Source organism: Pogoniulus pusillus, chromosome 8, assembly GCF_015220805.1.
Source record: "Pogoniulus pusillus isolate bPogPus1 chromosome 8, bPogPus1.pri, whole genome shotgun sequence".
NCBI classification, from domain to species: Eukaryota; Metazoa; Chordata; class Aves; order Piciformes; family Lybiidae; genus Pogoniulus; species Pogoniulus pusillus.
This window is the reverse complement of record NC_087271.1, coordinates 6,725,156-6,739,466: the sequence shown is the minus strand read 5'-3', so window position 1 is coordinate 6,739,466 and position 14,311 is coordinate 6,725,156. Positions and strand designations below refer to the sequence as shown.

The 14,311-nt window shown below is 41.9% G+C and overlaps 1 protein-coding gene across 7 annotated transcripts in view; it reads left to right on the top strand.

The window, feature by feature from the left end:
- VAV3 (vav guanine nucleotide exchange factor 3) overlaps positions 1-14,311 on the top strand; it is a 184,219-nt gene that overhangs the window by 18,886 nt on the left and 151,022 nt on the right. For all 7 annotated transcript variants that reach the window (XM_064147095.1, XM_064147093.1, XM_064147094.1 and 4 more), the window contains exon 2: positions 11,313-11,429. In XM_064147095.1, coding sequence (XP_064003165.1) covers positions 11,313-11,429 — 117 coding nt within the window. The remainder of the gene's footprint in view (positions 1-11,312; positions 11,430-14,311) is intronic.

Here is a 14,311-nt window from a genome sequence, read left to right as displayed (position 1 = left end):
TAAGGCATGTGCTGATTATAAACATGATCTGTGAGGATTTCTCTATTTAACTCTTGTTGACAGCATGAATGGTATTGTACCTGTCCGCTTTTAATACAGCCCTACCTGGTCTGTGTTATTGGGAAGCATCAAATGCTCATGAAGATGTGTTGCTTTATGCTTTCCATTCTCCTGCTATGATCCTGGCAGCAAGGTCTTCTGAAGTTCCCTGAGGGTCTGGGCTGAAGCCTTGTATGCTGAGGGTGAGTGAGCAGAGCTGTGGTTCCCCTCACTGAGCCAAGTGTTTTTGAAGATTGTGGTTTGTGGGTGCTCAGGATGGCCTGTCCCATTGGGACTCTTGTATCAGCTGTGTAGAAGCTTAGACCTTTGTGCTAGTTTGAGCCTAGCTAGAGTGTTTTGGTGAGAAGAATTAGATGACAGGCTGTGAAAGGAAAACAAGACTGATGTCTACTTAGCTCATAGACCTGCTGAGATGTATAGGAACAAGAAATAAAAACATAGATAACCACTCTCGCTTGGGCTGCTGCTGGGGAACTGGCTGAGCTGCATCTTCCTCTCTAACCTCACCCTCCGTTTTGGACTAATCCACTTTGCTTCCTAACCCCCTGGCCGAGCCTCCATTCTTCCTTGGGACTCAGGCAAGGTTGAGAGGGGTAGGGGGAAGGTAAAAGGGTGGTTGAGAGCCCCTCCTGGGGACTCAGGTTTCTGGGAGGGCTGTTGTGTTTCTGTATTACCTTTTACCTTATATATTTCTGTCTACACTGTAAATATCTGCTTGTATATCGTGCTAGCTGTAAATAATAGGCTTCATTCATATTTCCAGAGCTGGCTGAGCCTAGTCTGGGTGATTTGCAAAAGTGTAGGGGGGCAGAGAGCACCCAAACCATCACAACTTTCTTCCTCAACTATTTATCTGAGCTATATGGTGCTCTGTGTGGAACATGACATTTAGTGCCATGTTGATGCTCCACAGGTTATCACAAGGTGCAAAAATAGAATCAGTACACTCTGTGACCACTGAATTTTCACTTCCAGTCCTGCAAATTCATTGCTGGAGTTTGCTTTTTTTCATTCATGGCTGTTGCTACTGGTTTGTGGTTTGGGCCTCTGGAATGAGCTGTTCTACTTACTTGACTTGCATTGCTTGATAAGTGTTCTCTGAAGAGACTGAAAATGCCTGTCCTTGCCACAGAGAGCATGGCCTAATAAACTGCAAACCTGAAGTGACACACCAGCACAAAATAGAACAGTGGATTGTTAAAAATAGGTAATGGGAGGACAAATGTACTTGGCAGAGAGTAGAGAGCTGTACTTCCATCCTTAAGGTCTTACTAGGAATTCACTCCATGGCCATAAGACAGGTACAAGTCAAGAAAACACAGGAGATATTTATTGTGTTGTGTATGTGAACTCTGATGAATGTTAGTAAGACTCTTGTTCCTTCCCCTTGGAAATCACAGATCTAGTACATGCTCTGTGTCATCTGCTGGTAAGAATTAGAAGAGTTATTTGGGTTAAGTTTATTTTAATAGACACTGACTAACCCTTTGAAGAGTTTGCTCTCCCTCCTCCCCTGAAAGTCTTTCACCATACCTTGTTGTGGCTTCTTACAATCCCGAATGAATTTCTTTTGCACAGGTGCAGTCAAAGTAAGATGTTCTCTGAGGTTATTACACTGACATGAGAGACTTGTAAAAACCAAGCACAGTCATGAATAAAAGATAGAAAGATGCAATGGAAGCAGCTTCTCAAAGTGTTGTGCTAACAATAAGAAACAAACTAGCTGGGTGTTCTTGTAAGCACCAGTGTGAAGATCTGTATTTCATACTGCAGCTCTTAGGGTTTTTTTTTTGAGAGCTGATATGAATTTCTTTTCTCTGATCATGAAAGTATTGAATAATCATTTCTTTGAGGTTTTCCATTGACTTGGCTGTTTAAGTGTTTTATCTAGGCTGCAGAATTTATGGTTGTGCTCCCCACTTTGCCCCAGTAAATTCAAATACAAGAGGTAGATAAAAGTTTTCGAGGTTTCTTTGTCTACAGAACAGTTTTGTAACCACTACTGACATTTCATCAACTAAACTGCAATGTGAGTCCCTGTGGTAGGACCAATGATGATACATTTGAGTAGGAAATGAGCATCACTTACAATTATGCCTCTTAGAAAAGCAGTTTTCCATGTCACAATTTGCACTACAGTGATCACCTTCTGATGCAGTTTTGTAAATAGTTTTCCTGAAGCATTTTACCACCTCAGTTTTAACACAAGATTTCACAGAATCAGTCAGGGTTGGAAGGGACCGCAAGGATCATCCTGTTCCAACCCACTTGCCATGGGCAGGGACACCCTACCTTAGTGCAGGCTGGCCACAGCCTCATCCAGCCTGGCCTTAAACACCTCCAGGGATGGAGCCTCAACCACCTCCCTGGGCAACCCATTCCAGGCTCTCACCACTCTCGTGCTGAACAACCTCCTCCTCACGTCCAGTCTGAATCTCCCCACCTCCAGCTTTGCTCCATTCCCCCTAGTCCTGTCACTCCCTGACAGCCTGAAAAGTCCCTCCCCAGCTTTTTTCAGGCCCCCTTCAGATACTGAAAGCCTGTGAGAAGGTCACCTGGGAGCTTTCTCTTCCCCAGACTGCACACCTCCAACTCTTTCAGTCTGTCCTCATAGCAGAGCTGCTGCAGCCCTCTGATCATCCTTGTGGCCCTTTCCTTGCATATGACTTTCATTTCATGTTTTCCCACAATTTATTCATTAGTGAGTCAAGTTGGTGCTGTTCTCTTCTCACAGGTAATTAGCAATAGAACAAGAGGGAATGGCCTCAAGCTGCAACTGGGTAGGTTTAGCCTGGGCATTAGCAAAAAAAAAGTCACAGAAAGGGTGGTCAGGCATTGGAAGGGGTGCCCAGGCAGGTGGCTGATTCACCAACCTTGGATGTTTTTTAGAGTCGTTTGGATGTGGTGCTTGGGGATATGGTTCAGGGATCAACTTGTAGAGTAGGGTGAATGGTTAAACTTGATGATCCCAGGTGGCTTTTACAACCTGAATGATTCTATCATCTGAAGTATCTTTTTACTTCAGTGATCTTTTCCACTGCATCTTTCTTTCTGTTTGTCTCTTTTGGTTTTCTTTTTGAACTTCTGTCTCATTGTATGTCTGTCTCTTTCCTGTTCCCTTTTCTGTGGTCTTATTTTAATTTCCTTACTGCTATATTCTCATTCTTCTCAGGACCATTTTCTGTGTTCCTTACCTTTTCCTTTGCTAGTCTGACACGGGGATCCTTAGCAAAAGATATTTTAGGGATGCAACTCTGGGATGTAAGACGGATAGTACTAGTCATTTGAAAAGGTAACTAAGTAGAGGGACTGCCTAGCTAATCTCTGTGCATCTTGCATACCTAATGCCGTGTTCCACTTGCTGGTTCTTTGTGATGAGACGCGGCAGGATAGACTGTGAAGTCTTGCTAGTAAGGAACAAAGGGCTACTCGAAAAAAAAATCACTCCTTGCAACAGTATGCTGTCTTGAGCTGCCACACATGCCTCTTATCAATTACACTTGGGGAGTTCTTTCAGTCAGGACTCTAGTCTAAAGATTTCCATCTCTTTATCTCTGTGCTTTCCCAAAAATCTGCTTTAGTTTTCATTTTGCAATAAGCCAAGATGCTCCTTCAGGCAGCCTGGCGACTCCTGTTCTGGTGCAAGTGGCAGGACATGAAAGTTGTCTGCTGAATATATTTCAGTGACCACTGACTACAAGTTGCCAGTTTCATGGCATGTAGGAGTACTTGACCTAAGGGACACAAGGAATTCTGACACTTTGCTCTCATTTGCTTAACCAGTGTAATAGTCCCAGTGTAGCCAGGGTCAAGAATGCATAATAATTCCTGAGCTGTGTGTTTTGTTGTTTTTTTTCCCCCCAATTTGCCCTCTGTTAATTCCATATCAATACTAATAAAAGCTGAGCAGCCATTGTGCTTCCTCAGCTCTTTTCCAAGTTTCAATTTCCATTTTCTTTCTTTGAAGCACAGAGAAGAGCAACTGTACATAAACAAACTTTCATACTCAAGCCAAAATGCAACAATTGAATAGCAGTCAGTTAGGAATCTTAAGAGGACCTTTCCTATGAATATTTAATTGCTATATTTACTGAGCAAATAAAGAACATGCTATTAATATTCATACCGTGTTAGCAGTGGTTCAAAGGAACTTAATACATTTTGCAGTTCATACAGCATCCTGTGCATTGTGTAGGCCTTCAAAGGGTGCCCACATCTAGTAAGCTAATAACGCTACAGATCTCTCTCGTTTTAATTATCTGGATTTAAGGAACGTCTGTTGTTGCTCTTTGCATAGCACATTAATTAGCCAAATTCTTCACAGTTATGCAATGACACCAGTCTTGCTTGTTTTGTGGCCCAAAAATGACTTTTAAATGGCTATACAAAGAGCTGTGAGCTGCTGAGGTACTGATAACGAGCCTGACTCCTCCAGAACTCACTGTGCTGTCTCCTCCTTCTTCATTATTCTGCTTTGTAACCTTTTGGAGTGCAAAGTTCAGGAGGTACATAATATCTGGCTTGTTTGCTCCTGCTTAAAGCTTTCAGAATGCTTATCTGTCTGAATGATGGAGATAGAGTTCAGAAGAGGCCAAATGCAGAACCTAAACCTGAGCTCTTTGCTGTGATGTGTTCTTCCTCTGTGTCAGTTTCTGTTTTAAATGCACTTCTCAAGTTAATGTGTTTTATCCAAGAATGAGGAAACAGAATAGTGCTTACTTTTGGGGTTGTGACACCTCAAATCAGAAAAAAAATTCTGGAGACAGCCCTGTAGCTTTCATTTGCTTGCTGAAAATAGGAGCACTCTTTCTTTCTCATTGACTTAGTCTTTAAATTCCTTATGGCTGTTTGCATTGCCTACCCTCAGTAAGGATTTAAAGATCTTTACAACAAGTGGCATGCATAGGAACAACTGAAATGCTAAAATTTCCCTTCTTGACTCTGGTACTCCTTTTTCCTGGCTTGAGGAAAGACATTAACAGACGCTGAATTGAGACTTCATCAAGGTCTCTACTTCATTCACTTAGAAATACTTTCAGCTATTTTTTACTGCATATAGTGATAATTACTCCTGTTGGCAGAGCAGAACTAATCTAATCTGCTTTGCCTGCTGAAATATGTGGAAGAGCCAAGAATGATTTCTGTGTTGAATTGTTAACTCTGAATGTACAACGCAGAGTACCAGAGTGTGCCCCTGCGTTGTCAGAGTACTTAGTATTTTGGTGTTAATGAAAATCTAGATGGTAAAGAAAAAAGGGGTTATCCAATAGAGGTGCTCCTGTTTTGGTAACCCTTGATGGGGAGCCATCCAGCTTGGCTTGTGGAAAGGAGCCCTTGGTATATGAGCAGCTGTATCTGTAAATACCTAAATTGTCTTCCTTTATTGTATGTGGCTGAAAGAATTTAAAGGAAGTTAGACGTTTCCTGTACCCACACATAATGTAGGAGACAGTGAGGCTCTTGGATCAGTATCTCTACTTACGGTTGGCTTCTGTGGTGTGGGTGTTTTTTTTGTTTGGTTGATTAATTTTGTTTGTATCTAGGTTCAAGGTAGAACTGTTGTACCTTCACTGTGATCACAGCATTGTCACCCTGACCAGAAGAGGTAATAGTGCTGTTTGGTCACAGCAGGGAGAGTAGGGAGTTCTTGGATCTCTCTATATACTTACAAAGACTAAACGGGCTTAGTATGGAATTTATGTTCCTCTTTCCAACACAGTTATTGCAGCAAGTACTGAAACAGCCCTCAGGCTATTGTTCTGTTTCAGTGCTTTCTTTCACTGAAACAACCTGCACATATCAGTCTTGGTGATGGAATGTGGAAAAGCAATTCTTCCAGGGACATCCATTATGGCAATTTTCACATGGTTCCTTGCACTTAAGAGGTGTAACTGTGTTATTTGCCTTTTTGCATGTGTTTTCAGGAACAGAGTGGGAATCAAAATGGGATATTCCCAGCTAATCTGTTGTCATCAGCATCCCAGAAACAGGCAGGAAAAGTCAGGAGCCCATGTTTTGCAATGAACGCCGAGGTGTAGGAGCACAGTATAAGAGTTAGAGCAATGATTGTTCCTCTTTTATGCTTCTGCCATCTATTCTTGTGTAATTCTGCTTTTCTAAGGCCATAAGTGGCTCACAGAAAAATGTCCCATCCTCATTACACTGCGTATGCCTCCTTGCATGTAGCATCAGTATTTCACAAATGGAAAAGGAAACTGCCTTCTGAGATGGGTGAATTGCAGCCAACCTTGATTATGTGATTACTTCCCTTTTTCATATGTGTTTTGAATGCGTGGCCTTTCCTCAACTATTTTTGTCATGAAATGCTTGCTTTCACACACAAACCCATGTTTTTTTGGTTTGCTTATGTATGCCTGCAAAGCTGTTCAGAGGCTGGTCTGCAGCTGGGTGGCTCATAAAGGGATGCTATCTATAGGAGGTATAGGAGGGGAAGATTTCTGTACTTTCCCTGATATGCTGCTTTTTCTCACAGGAGACTAAGTGGTTCTTGTGGACAGCTGACTAAGCAGAGTCCGTTGTCTGTTTTTGACTCTCTTGTCATGACTTTGTGATGTTGGCTGTGAGGGATTGGCCTCAGTTCTTGTGCATTTGCTGGGAACCTCTTCAAGTTCAGGCTTGAGGTGAGAAGAAAGCTCTTCACTGAGAGAGTCACTGGACACTGGAATGGGCTGCCCGGGGAGGTGGTGGAGTCGCCATCCCTGGAGCTGTTCAAGGCAGGATTGGACGTGGCACTTGGTGCCATGGTCTGGCCTTGAGCTCTGTGGTAAAGGGTTGGACTTGATGATCTATGAGGTCTCTTCCAACCTTGGTGATACTGTGATACTGTGAAGTTTGCATGGGGCCATGCACACAACCTGCAAAAAACCCTGGGAAGTGTGGTGACCGAGGGATGGGTGTACAGTGTCAGCAAGTGTGAATCATGCTGAAAAAGCCCTGACACCTTCCCTGAGATGGAGTGCCAGTAATCCATTTTGTTCTTACCACTCCTTTAGAGCTTAGCATCTATTTAAATTGGTTCAGATGCTCAGGCTTCAGCATGCACTCTATCCCAAAGGCAGTGTGAACGTCTGTTGATCCAGACACAAACACGGGGGGCTGCCGGCTACCTAAGCTTTCTTCCTTGCTTGTGCCTAAATCACTGTAATGAAAAGGAGGTGGAAGTTGAAATGAATATAAATAACTTATTTTCCCCTTCCTAGTACTGATAATGAAGCAAAGGAAGTTGAAAGTGGCCTAGACCTCCTGTCTTCTCTACCAGCTTGTGATTGCTTGGCCTCTCAGTTTTCACTTGACTGACTGGTGTTGCTTCCTTGGAATTCCATATAAATATCTCATGGCAGAATTTCATCTTCAGAGCTCTTTGTGTTGGTTTCTCAACACCCTCAGGAGTGCTTTCAGTACAAAAGATAAATGTAGATACTGAATATTATGGTCTGTACCAGACTTTTGTTCCATTGAAGTGCTTCAGTGCTGAAATACCTTTTCTGAGAAATACCTCTAACAAATTGATATTTTTTTCCTTGTTCTTTTTTTTTTTTTTTCATTTAATCTTTCACTTCATTAGATGCTTGGTTGGAGAAATCAGTCTTCCCTGTGGGCAGCTGCAGTCCTGCCAGTGCTTTTTTAAGTCTAATTAGTCATTTCTGTTCAGTAGATTCTGTAAAATATTTCTCTCTGTACTCTGTTGAAAAAGCTTCACGTTTTGTGAAGCTGTAGATATTATGGCAGAAACCAGCATGCTTTTTCTAGAGAACTTAGTGTCATTTGGCTTGCCCACTCTTTTCTGCTTTATGTTCAGACAAATACAGTCCTAATGAAGATAGTATACTTTTTTCCCTTTACTGACTTGTTTTTGTTATAAAATTCAGTGCAGAATGCACCAGAGGCCATGAAACTCCAGTCTGTTCCATACAATCACCGTGGTTTATCACAAGAGTTGTACTCTTTTGTCAGCCATACAATGGCAATTTATTGGTTTGTAGTAAACTACTTACACTGTGAAACGTGAGGGTGCTTTAGGGATGTCTTACTAATCTACAGATGCTAAGAGTAAAAATTCTCATGGTCCTGAACCCCAACAGGTTGTGGTTTTGCCAGCCTGTCTCAAGGGACTGGGTGTGCTCTCCTCTTCTGGTGTGTCTGGAGTTGAGCCAAATACAAGCTCTGTTTTTCACTAGAGTAAACTTTTTCACATTCTTGGCTTACACTATCCTACTGCAATATTTTTACTGATCCACATATATTAGGACTTCTGCATTGCCATCTCCTGATAGAGCCATTTAATGCAAAAAGAGGGAAAAAAGGCAGCAATAACTTTTCAAGAGAATGTTTTAAAGTTACAGGATACTATAATGAAGAGAAATCAGTTTTCATAGTGAAAGGCATGCCCTGTGGAGGAGACTTTAGCAGATAAAACCAGGTGAGAGATCTCTAGTTCTCCTTGCATCTCTGATGGACCCGGGTACCCAACTGCTCTTTGTGCCTTTGATGATCTCCCTTGTGCTATGCTGAAGCATAATTCTTTTCTTCGAAAAGAAAACACCTTCAAGTGGTAGGTTTCCAAACATCCTGAGGACTGTGCTTACTAATGAGAGACTGCAGACTGATGGTGCCTGTTCTTCCTTGGTTGAATTTAGGTGTATGCTCTCTCCTTTTCATTTGGAGGTTTCTTCTGCTGATTTGCACTTATACCATAAGAATAGTGATAAAGATCTTTGTTTTCATTGTGGAAAATTGCATCCTTAGATGATTGTGCTATAGAGTTTTGAAAAACTTTGAGTAATAAATAGGATTTTTTCAACCTGAGATTAGCAGAAAATGAGTTCTTGTCAAATATTAATTTTCCTTAGATGTCCTATTGCAAAACGAGTATATATAAATACAAACATTTAAAAATCTTACAATTTTATCCTTGTAGTTACTGTGTTTACTTCCATAGTTTAGTAATAAGCATTTCAATTATTTTGCAAGAGGAAATTGATGGGTTCTGTATCATGAGTTGCTCAGCTAAACTGAAAAAAAAGAAGATGGTGGAGACAAAGCTGGTGAGAGGTCTGGAACACAAACCCTGTGAGGAGAGGCTGAGGGACCTGGGGGTGTTTAGCCTGGAGAAGAGGAGGCTCAGGGCAGACCTCATTGCTGTCTACAACTACCTGAAGGGAGGCTGTAGCCAGGTGGGGATTGGTCTCTTATGCCAGGCAACCAGCATCAGAACAAGGGGACACAGTCTCAAGTTGTGCCAGGGGAGGTCTGGGCTGGATGTTTGGAGGAAGCTCTTCACAGAGAGAGGGATTGGCATTGGAATGGGCTGCTCAGGGAGGTGGTGGAGTTGCTGTCCCTGGAAGTGTTCAAGCAAAGACTGGATGAGGCACTTAGTGCCATGGTCTAGTTGACTGGAAAGGGTGGCTGGGTGCTAGGTTGGACTGGATGATCTTGGAGGTTTCTTCCAACCTGGTTGATTCTGTAATTCTATAGTAGGATTACATTGGTCTTCAGTGTCTCTATTAGAATATTCCAGTATTATTATTTACAGTTTAGATACTTCAACGTTTCCTTTAAAATGTGAGTTAGAGAAAACTGTATCTTGTAATGTGCTCTCCCATCTATTTGTGTATAACTCATAGTAACGCGAATTTAAACATAACAGTCACAAAATTCCCTTCAGATGTGAAGGGAATCTGGTTGGAATAAAAAAGCTACTATCTTGGCCTTCTCTTGTAGGAGACCTTTGTTAATAATGGGAGGAATTTCTCCGATGGGGAAGGGTATTTAATTTGTGCTGATACAGTGAACAGTTCTTGTAGCTATATTAAGAAGCTAAGTGCAACTCACTCAAATGCTCTTTAATAAATCTAGGCCAGATATTAGGCTCATGACAGCTCCTGTCTCTCTCTTAATATCTTGCTCTCTATAGAGGTAAACAACCTAGAGCAGCTGTAAGCTTTCTTTGCACTGGCACTAACTAATCTAAACTCAAAACAGAGGCTTTAAAAAGACAGCTGAGTTTGCCAGTGAGGGAAAAAAGCTGTCTGTGGTTGTGAGAATTTCAGTGTCAAGGAAGTAAATTTGTATTCAAGTGGAATCATCAAATCAGTCAGGGTTGGAAGGGCCCACAAGGATCATCTAGTTCCAAGCTCCCTGCCATGGGCAGGGATGCCCTACCTTAGATCAGGCTGGCCACAGCCTCATCCAGCCTGGCTTTAAACACCTGCAGGAATGGGGCTTCAACCACCTCCCCGGGCAACCCATTCCAAGCTCTCACCACTCTCATGCTGAACAACTTCCTCCTCATGACCAGCCTGAACCTACCCACCTCCAGCTTTGCTCCATTCCCCCTAGTCCTATCATTACCTGATAGCCTAACAAGTCCCTCCTCAGATTGATTGTAGGCCCCCTGCAGATACTGGAAGGCCTGGAATCTGCTGGACAAACATGTTGGACAAGCCTGTTCATCCTTGATGGCTTTTAAGAAAAAAAAAACAAACCCAAAACCTGGGGAAAAATCTTATCAGAACACACTAATCACTTTGCATATGCCATCTTGTTTTAAAAGCCTGTGCACTTCCAACCCAGGTCTTGGTGCCAGTGTCATGGTGGAAGCAGCACACAGGTTTTATATCACTTAGCCTTCCCACTTTGTATTTTTAACTTGAAAATGGTAATTTTTGTGAAACTGTAGAAGCCTGTGATATTGCTGGAGCAAGCAAGACTAATTTTGCAGATTTTGCTAGGCATAACAGCAGTTTGGCTTAAATGCAGTGTTGTTCTTGAGCGGCCCAGTATGGAGCCCAGCATCGTCTGCCCCATCTGAAGGGAAGGGTGGAGGCTTCAGCTCCACCTGGTTCATACCTACCCATTATGATTTGCCATTGGAATGGGCTGCCCAGGGAGGTGGTGGAGTCACTGTCCCTGCAGGTGTTCAAGAAAAGAGTGGATGAGGCACTTGGTTCCATGGTCTAATTGACTGGATAGGGCCAGGTGCTAGGTTGGACTGGATGATCTTGGAGGTGTCTTCCAACTTGGTTGATTCTATGAATGAAGTTAAAAGCCTTGTGTCAAAAGGGATCTGTTATGGGCAGATGAGAACTGGTGGAAGATCACAGCATAATCCAAGTGCTGACTTGAGCAATAATTTCATTCAGGAATTTAGTGATGTATGTGTGACCACAGTGAGCACACAGGTTGTTAACTGACACACTTGATGCTCAGTGTTTTTCTTTTCTTTCCCCTAGTTTCTTTGCTTGAAGAACATAAGGACTTTCCTTTCGGCATGTTGTGAAATATTTGGGATGAAGAAAAGTGAACTTTTTGAAGCATTCGACTTGTTTGATGTGAGAGATTTTGGAAAGGTAAGGAGTCCTGTAAATCACATCCTGAATAATGCCTGTGCTCTGCTGCTTGAGTATAAAAGACTTTGATGCTAGGTGTGGCATAGAAGTAGTGTCTAATGGGTGAACATTTGTTGTTGTGATGGGTTTACACCACTGAGAGTTTGGGATTTACCCTGCCTCACCCCCGAGGTAAATTGCTTACAACATGGAAGTAAAAGGAAATTACTATTTACAAAAATAGGTTAACTATAAAAGGTAATAAACCTACATAAACACATATATATGTATACAGCTAGCCGACAGCCCAACTACCCACCCTGGACAAGGCTCAGGCACCCCTTGGACACTGTAGCCAAGGCCAAGTTGCCTTATCTTGCTACTGTGGTGTGACCCAAGTGATGTTTGGCACAGAGCAGGCAAGGCCAAAGGCAGAGACAGTGGCAAAAGCAAGGAAGCAAGCAAGAACACTGAACCTCAGGTTATATAGGAAAATCATAAACCACTGAAATGAGATAAATAGATCTCTTGTGTTCTGTCTGCCTCCTTTGGGATGTACTCTCAAATTCTCTCAAACTTTATTTACAATTTCCAGTGAAGACACTGATCTTTAACTGTAGCAGTTGGTAAAAAAGAACCAGTGTGGAAGAATTAGGAAAAGCAGAAGAATTATGCTTGCATTGGAGGCATAAAAAAGGGCAGAGAGAAGTCTCCAACAGGAAAGTTCTGAAGGTGTGGAAAGCATAGATGAATTAAAAAAATAGGTTAAAAGATGCTGGGTTACAGAGAGATGAAATGTGTGAAGATGTCAAACTGTGGTTAAGTGCTATCTGATGAGATCAGTTTTGATGTAAGTAGTGTGGAATAGAAAACCCTGGGCCAATACCTTGTGAGATTGTTGGGAACTGGCTGAAAAATAGGGGGCATGAGCCCCTAGAAGCTTGTACAATCAAGCTTTGGATGTGAGGACTGAATACTGAACTGCAGTAAACCACAGCGCTGTGTGTGAAGAAGCTCAGAGGAATTTGTCCTTGAGCCTTCTGATAAACAGCTTCTGTGGGACTGTGTGCAGAGCAGGAGGGAAACAGGAGGAATATTCAAATTCCAATGCTTAGGTGCACTAAACAGCTATAACAGTAACTGCAAGTAGGGAGGATTATGCATATTCAAATATTAGATGCACGAAATGCTAATGAACAGTACCACGTTGCATGCTGCATGCATTCACTTCACCCTAACTGAAAAGTATGTGCTTTGTAACTTGAAGTCTGATGCCCTTAATAAACAAATGGATTGCTTGGACAGCTAGCTCACATTGAGTGGTGCCTTGGCTTTCCCATTCCCTTCCGTGTGAGACTGTGTGTCACAGAGCATGCCTCTTTGGTCTGTAGTGCTCAGAACTCACCCTTGTATCTGCCCTTGTCAGGTTTTCTTGGACAAATAGTTTCTAAATCAGTTGGGCTTTTTTCCTAAGCTGCTATAAAAGTGCCACAGCAATGGTAGGTTAATGAGACTATTCTAATTTACACAGTGTGAACTATATTCTCTGAGTCTATGGTTAGTTATTCTATGTGTAAAAGCTTTTTCCAGTCTATTGTTTGCAACCACCTACGTATCTTTGATCTGTCATTGCCAGCATATGTTCAGTTCAACTTCAGTTTCTGCTTTTGAGTCATAGGGCATCATTACCCTCATTTCACAAGAACATTTCTAAAAATTACCTGAAGTAGGACCAAAAATAGTTATTTATTCAAATTTAGTATGTTTCAAGTATCACTCCTTTTTTTTTATTTTAAGGGGTCCTAATTTTATTACCTAATCCTTGTACACTGCTCTACATGTAAGCAGGTGTAGAGGCAAAGATGCTGTAACAGTGCAAGTGTGAATCAGGGTTGTGATCTGACTTTGGAAATGGTGCAGTGATTGCTGTTAGCCAAAACAACAATTTATACTCCTGGATTTTTCATCTAGTTTTAAGTCCTTTGAGTCTAAAATGAGATAAATCTAGTAATCCCAAATTTCCTTTAGTTATGTCGAGCTTCTTTGTCCTTATAAATCATATTTAAGACAAAACCTTTCTTTTTAAAATGTGGTTTTTTTTTTTAAACAATTTTGGTGCATTGGTTATTAAAAAAAATACCTTTTGCTTGTTTTCATGGTGCAAGTAGCAGAGGAATTAAACTTGTTTGGTTTGATTTTTGTCTTATTTAAGGCATGCAATGTTAAGTTAGGTATATTAATGCTTGCTTTAAGCCCTGCAAGGAGAGGCCGAGGGAGCTGGGGTTGTTCAGCCCAGAGAATAGGAGGCTCAGAGGAGACCTCATTGCTCTTTACAACTACCTGAAGAGAGATTGTAGCCAGGTGGGGGTTGGTCTCCTCTCCCAGACAACCAGTGACAGAACAAAAGGGCATAGTCTCAAGCTGCACCAGGGCAGGTCTAGGCTGGATGTTAGGAAGAAGTTCTTCACAGAAAGAATGATTGGCATTGGAATGGGCTGCCCAGGGGGATGGTGGAGTCACAGTCCCTGGAGGTGTTCAAGAAAAGACTGGATGAGGCACTTAATGCCATGGTTTAGTTAATTAGAAGGTGTTGGGTGATAGGTTGGACTCGATCTCAAAAGTCTTTTCCAACCTGCTTGATTCTGTGAAGTCTTTGAGACCTATGCCCAGTGCAGATATTTTTTTTAATGTTGCATGTTTAATTGCTGGGAGTTTCCCATCAGTTGCCTGGTGGTGTGGTGTGTTTTTTTTTTAAATACAGTCTACTTTTGAAGAGGTATTTTGCAGTATTTGCTGTTATTTCTGCATCACCAAACACTCAGGAAACAAGTTCTGAGTTCAGACTGAATTGAACTGAACAAATCTGTCTCTGGTGCTCTTAAATTGTTATTTTAACAGAATTT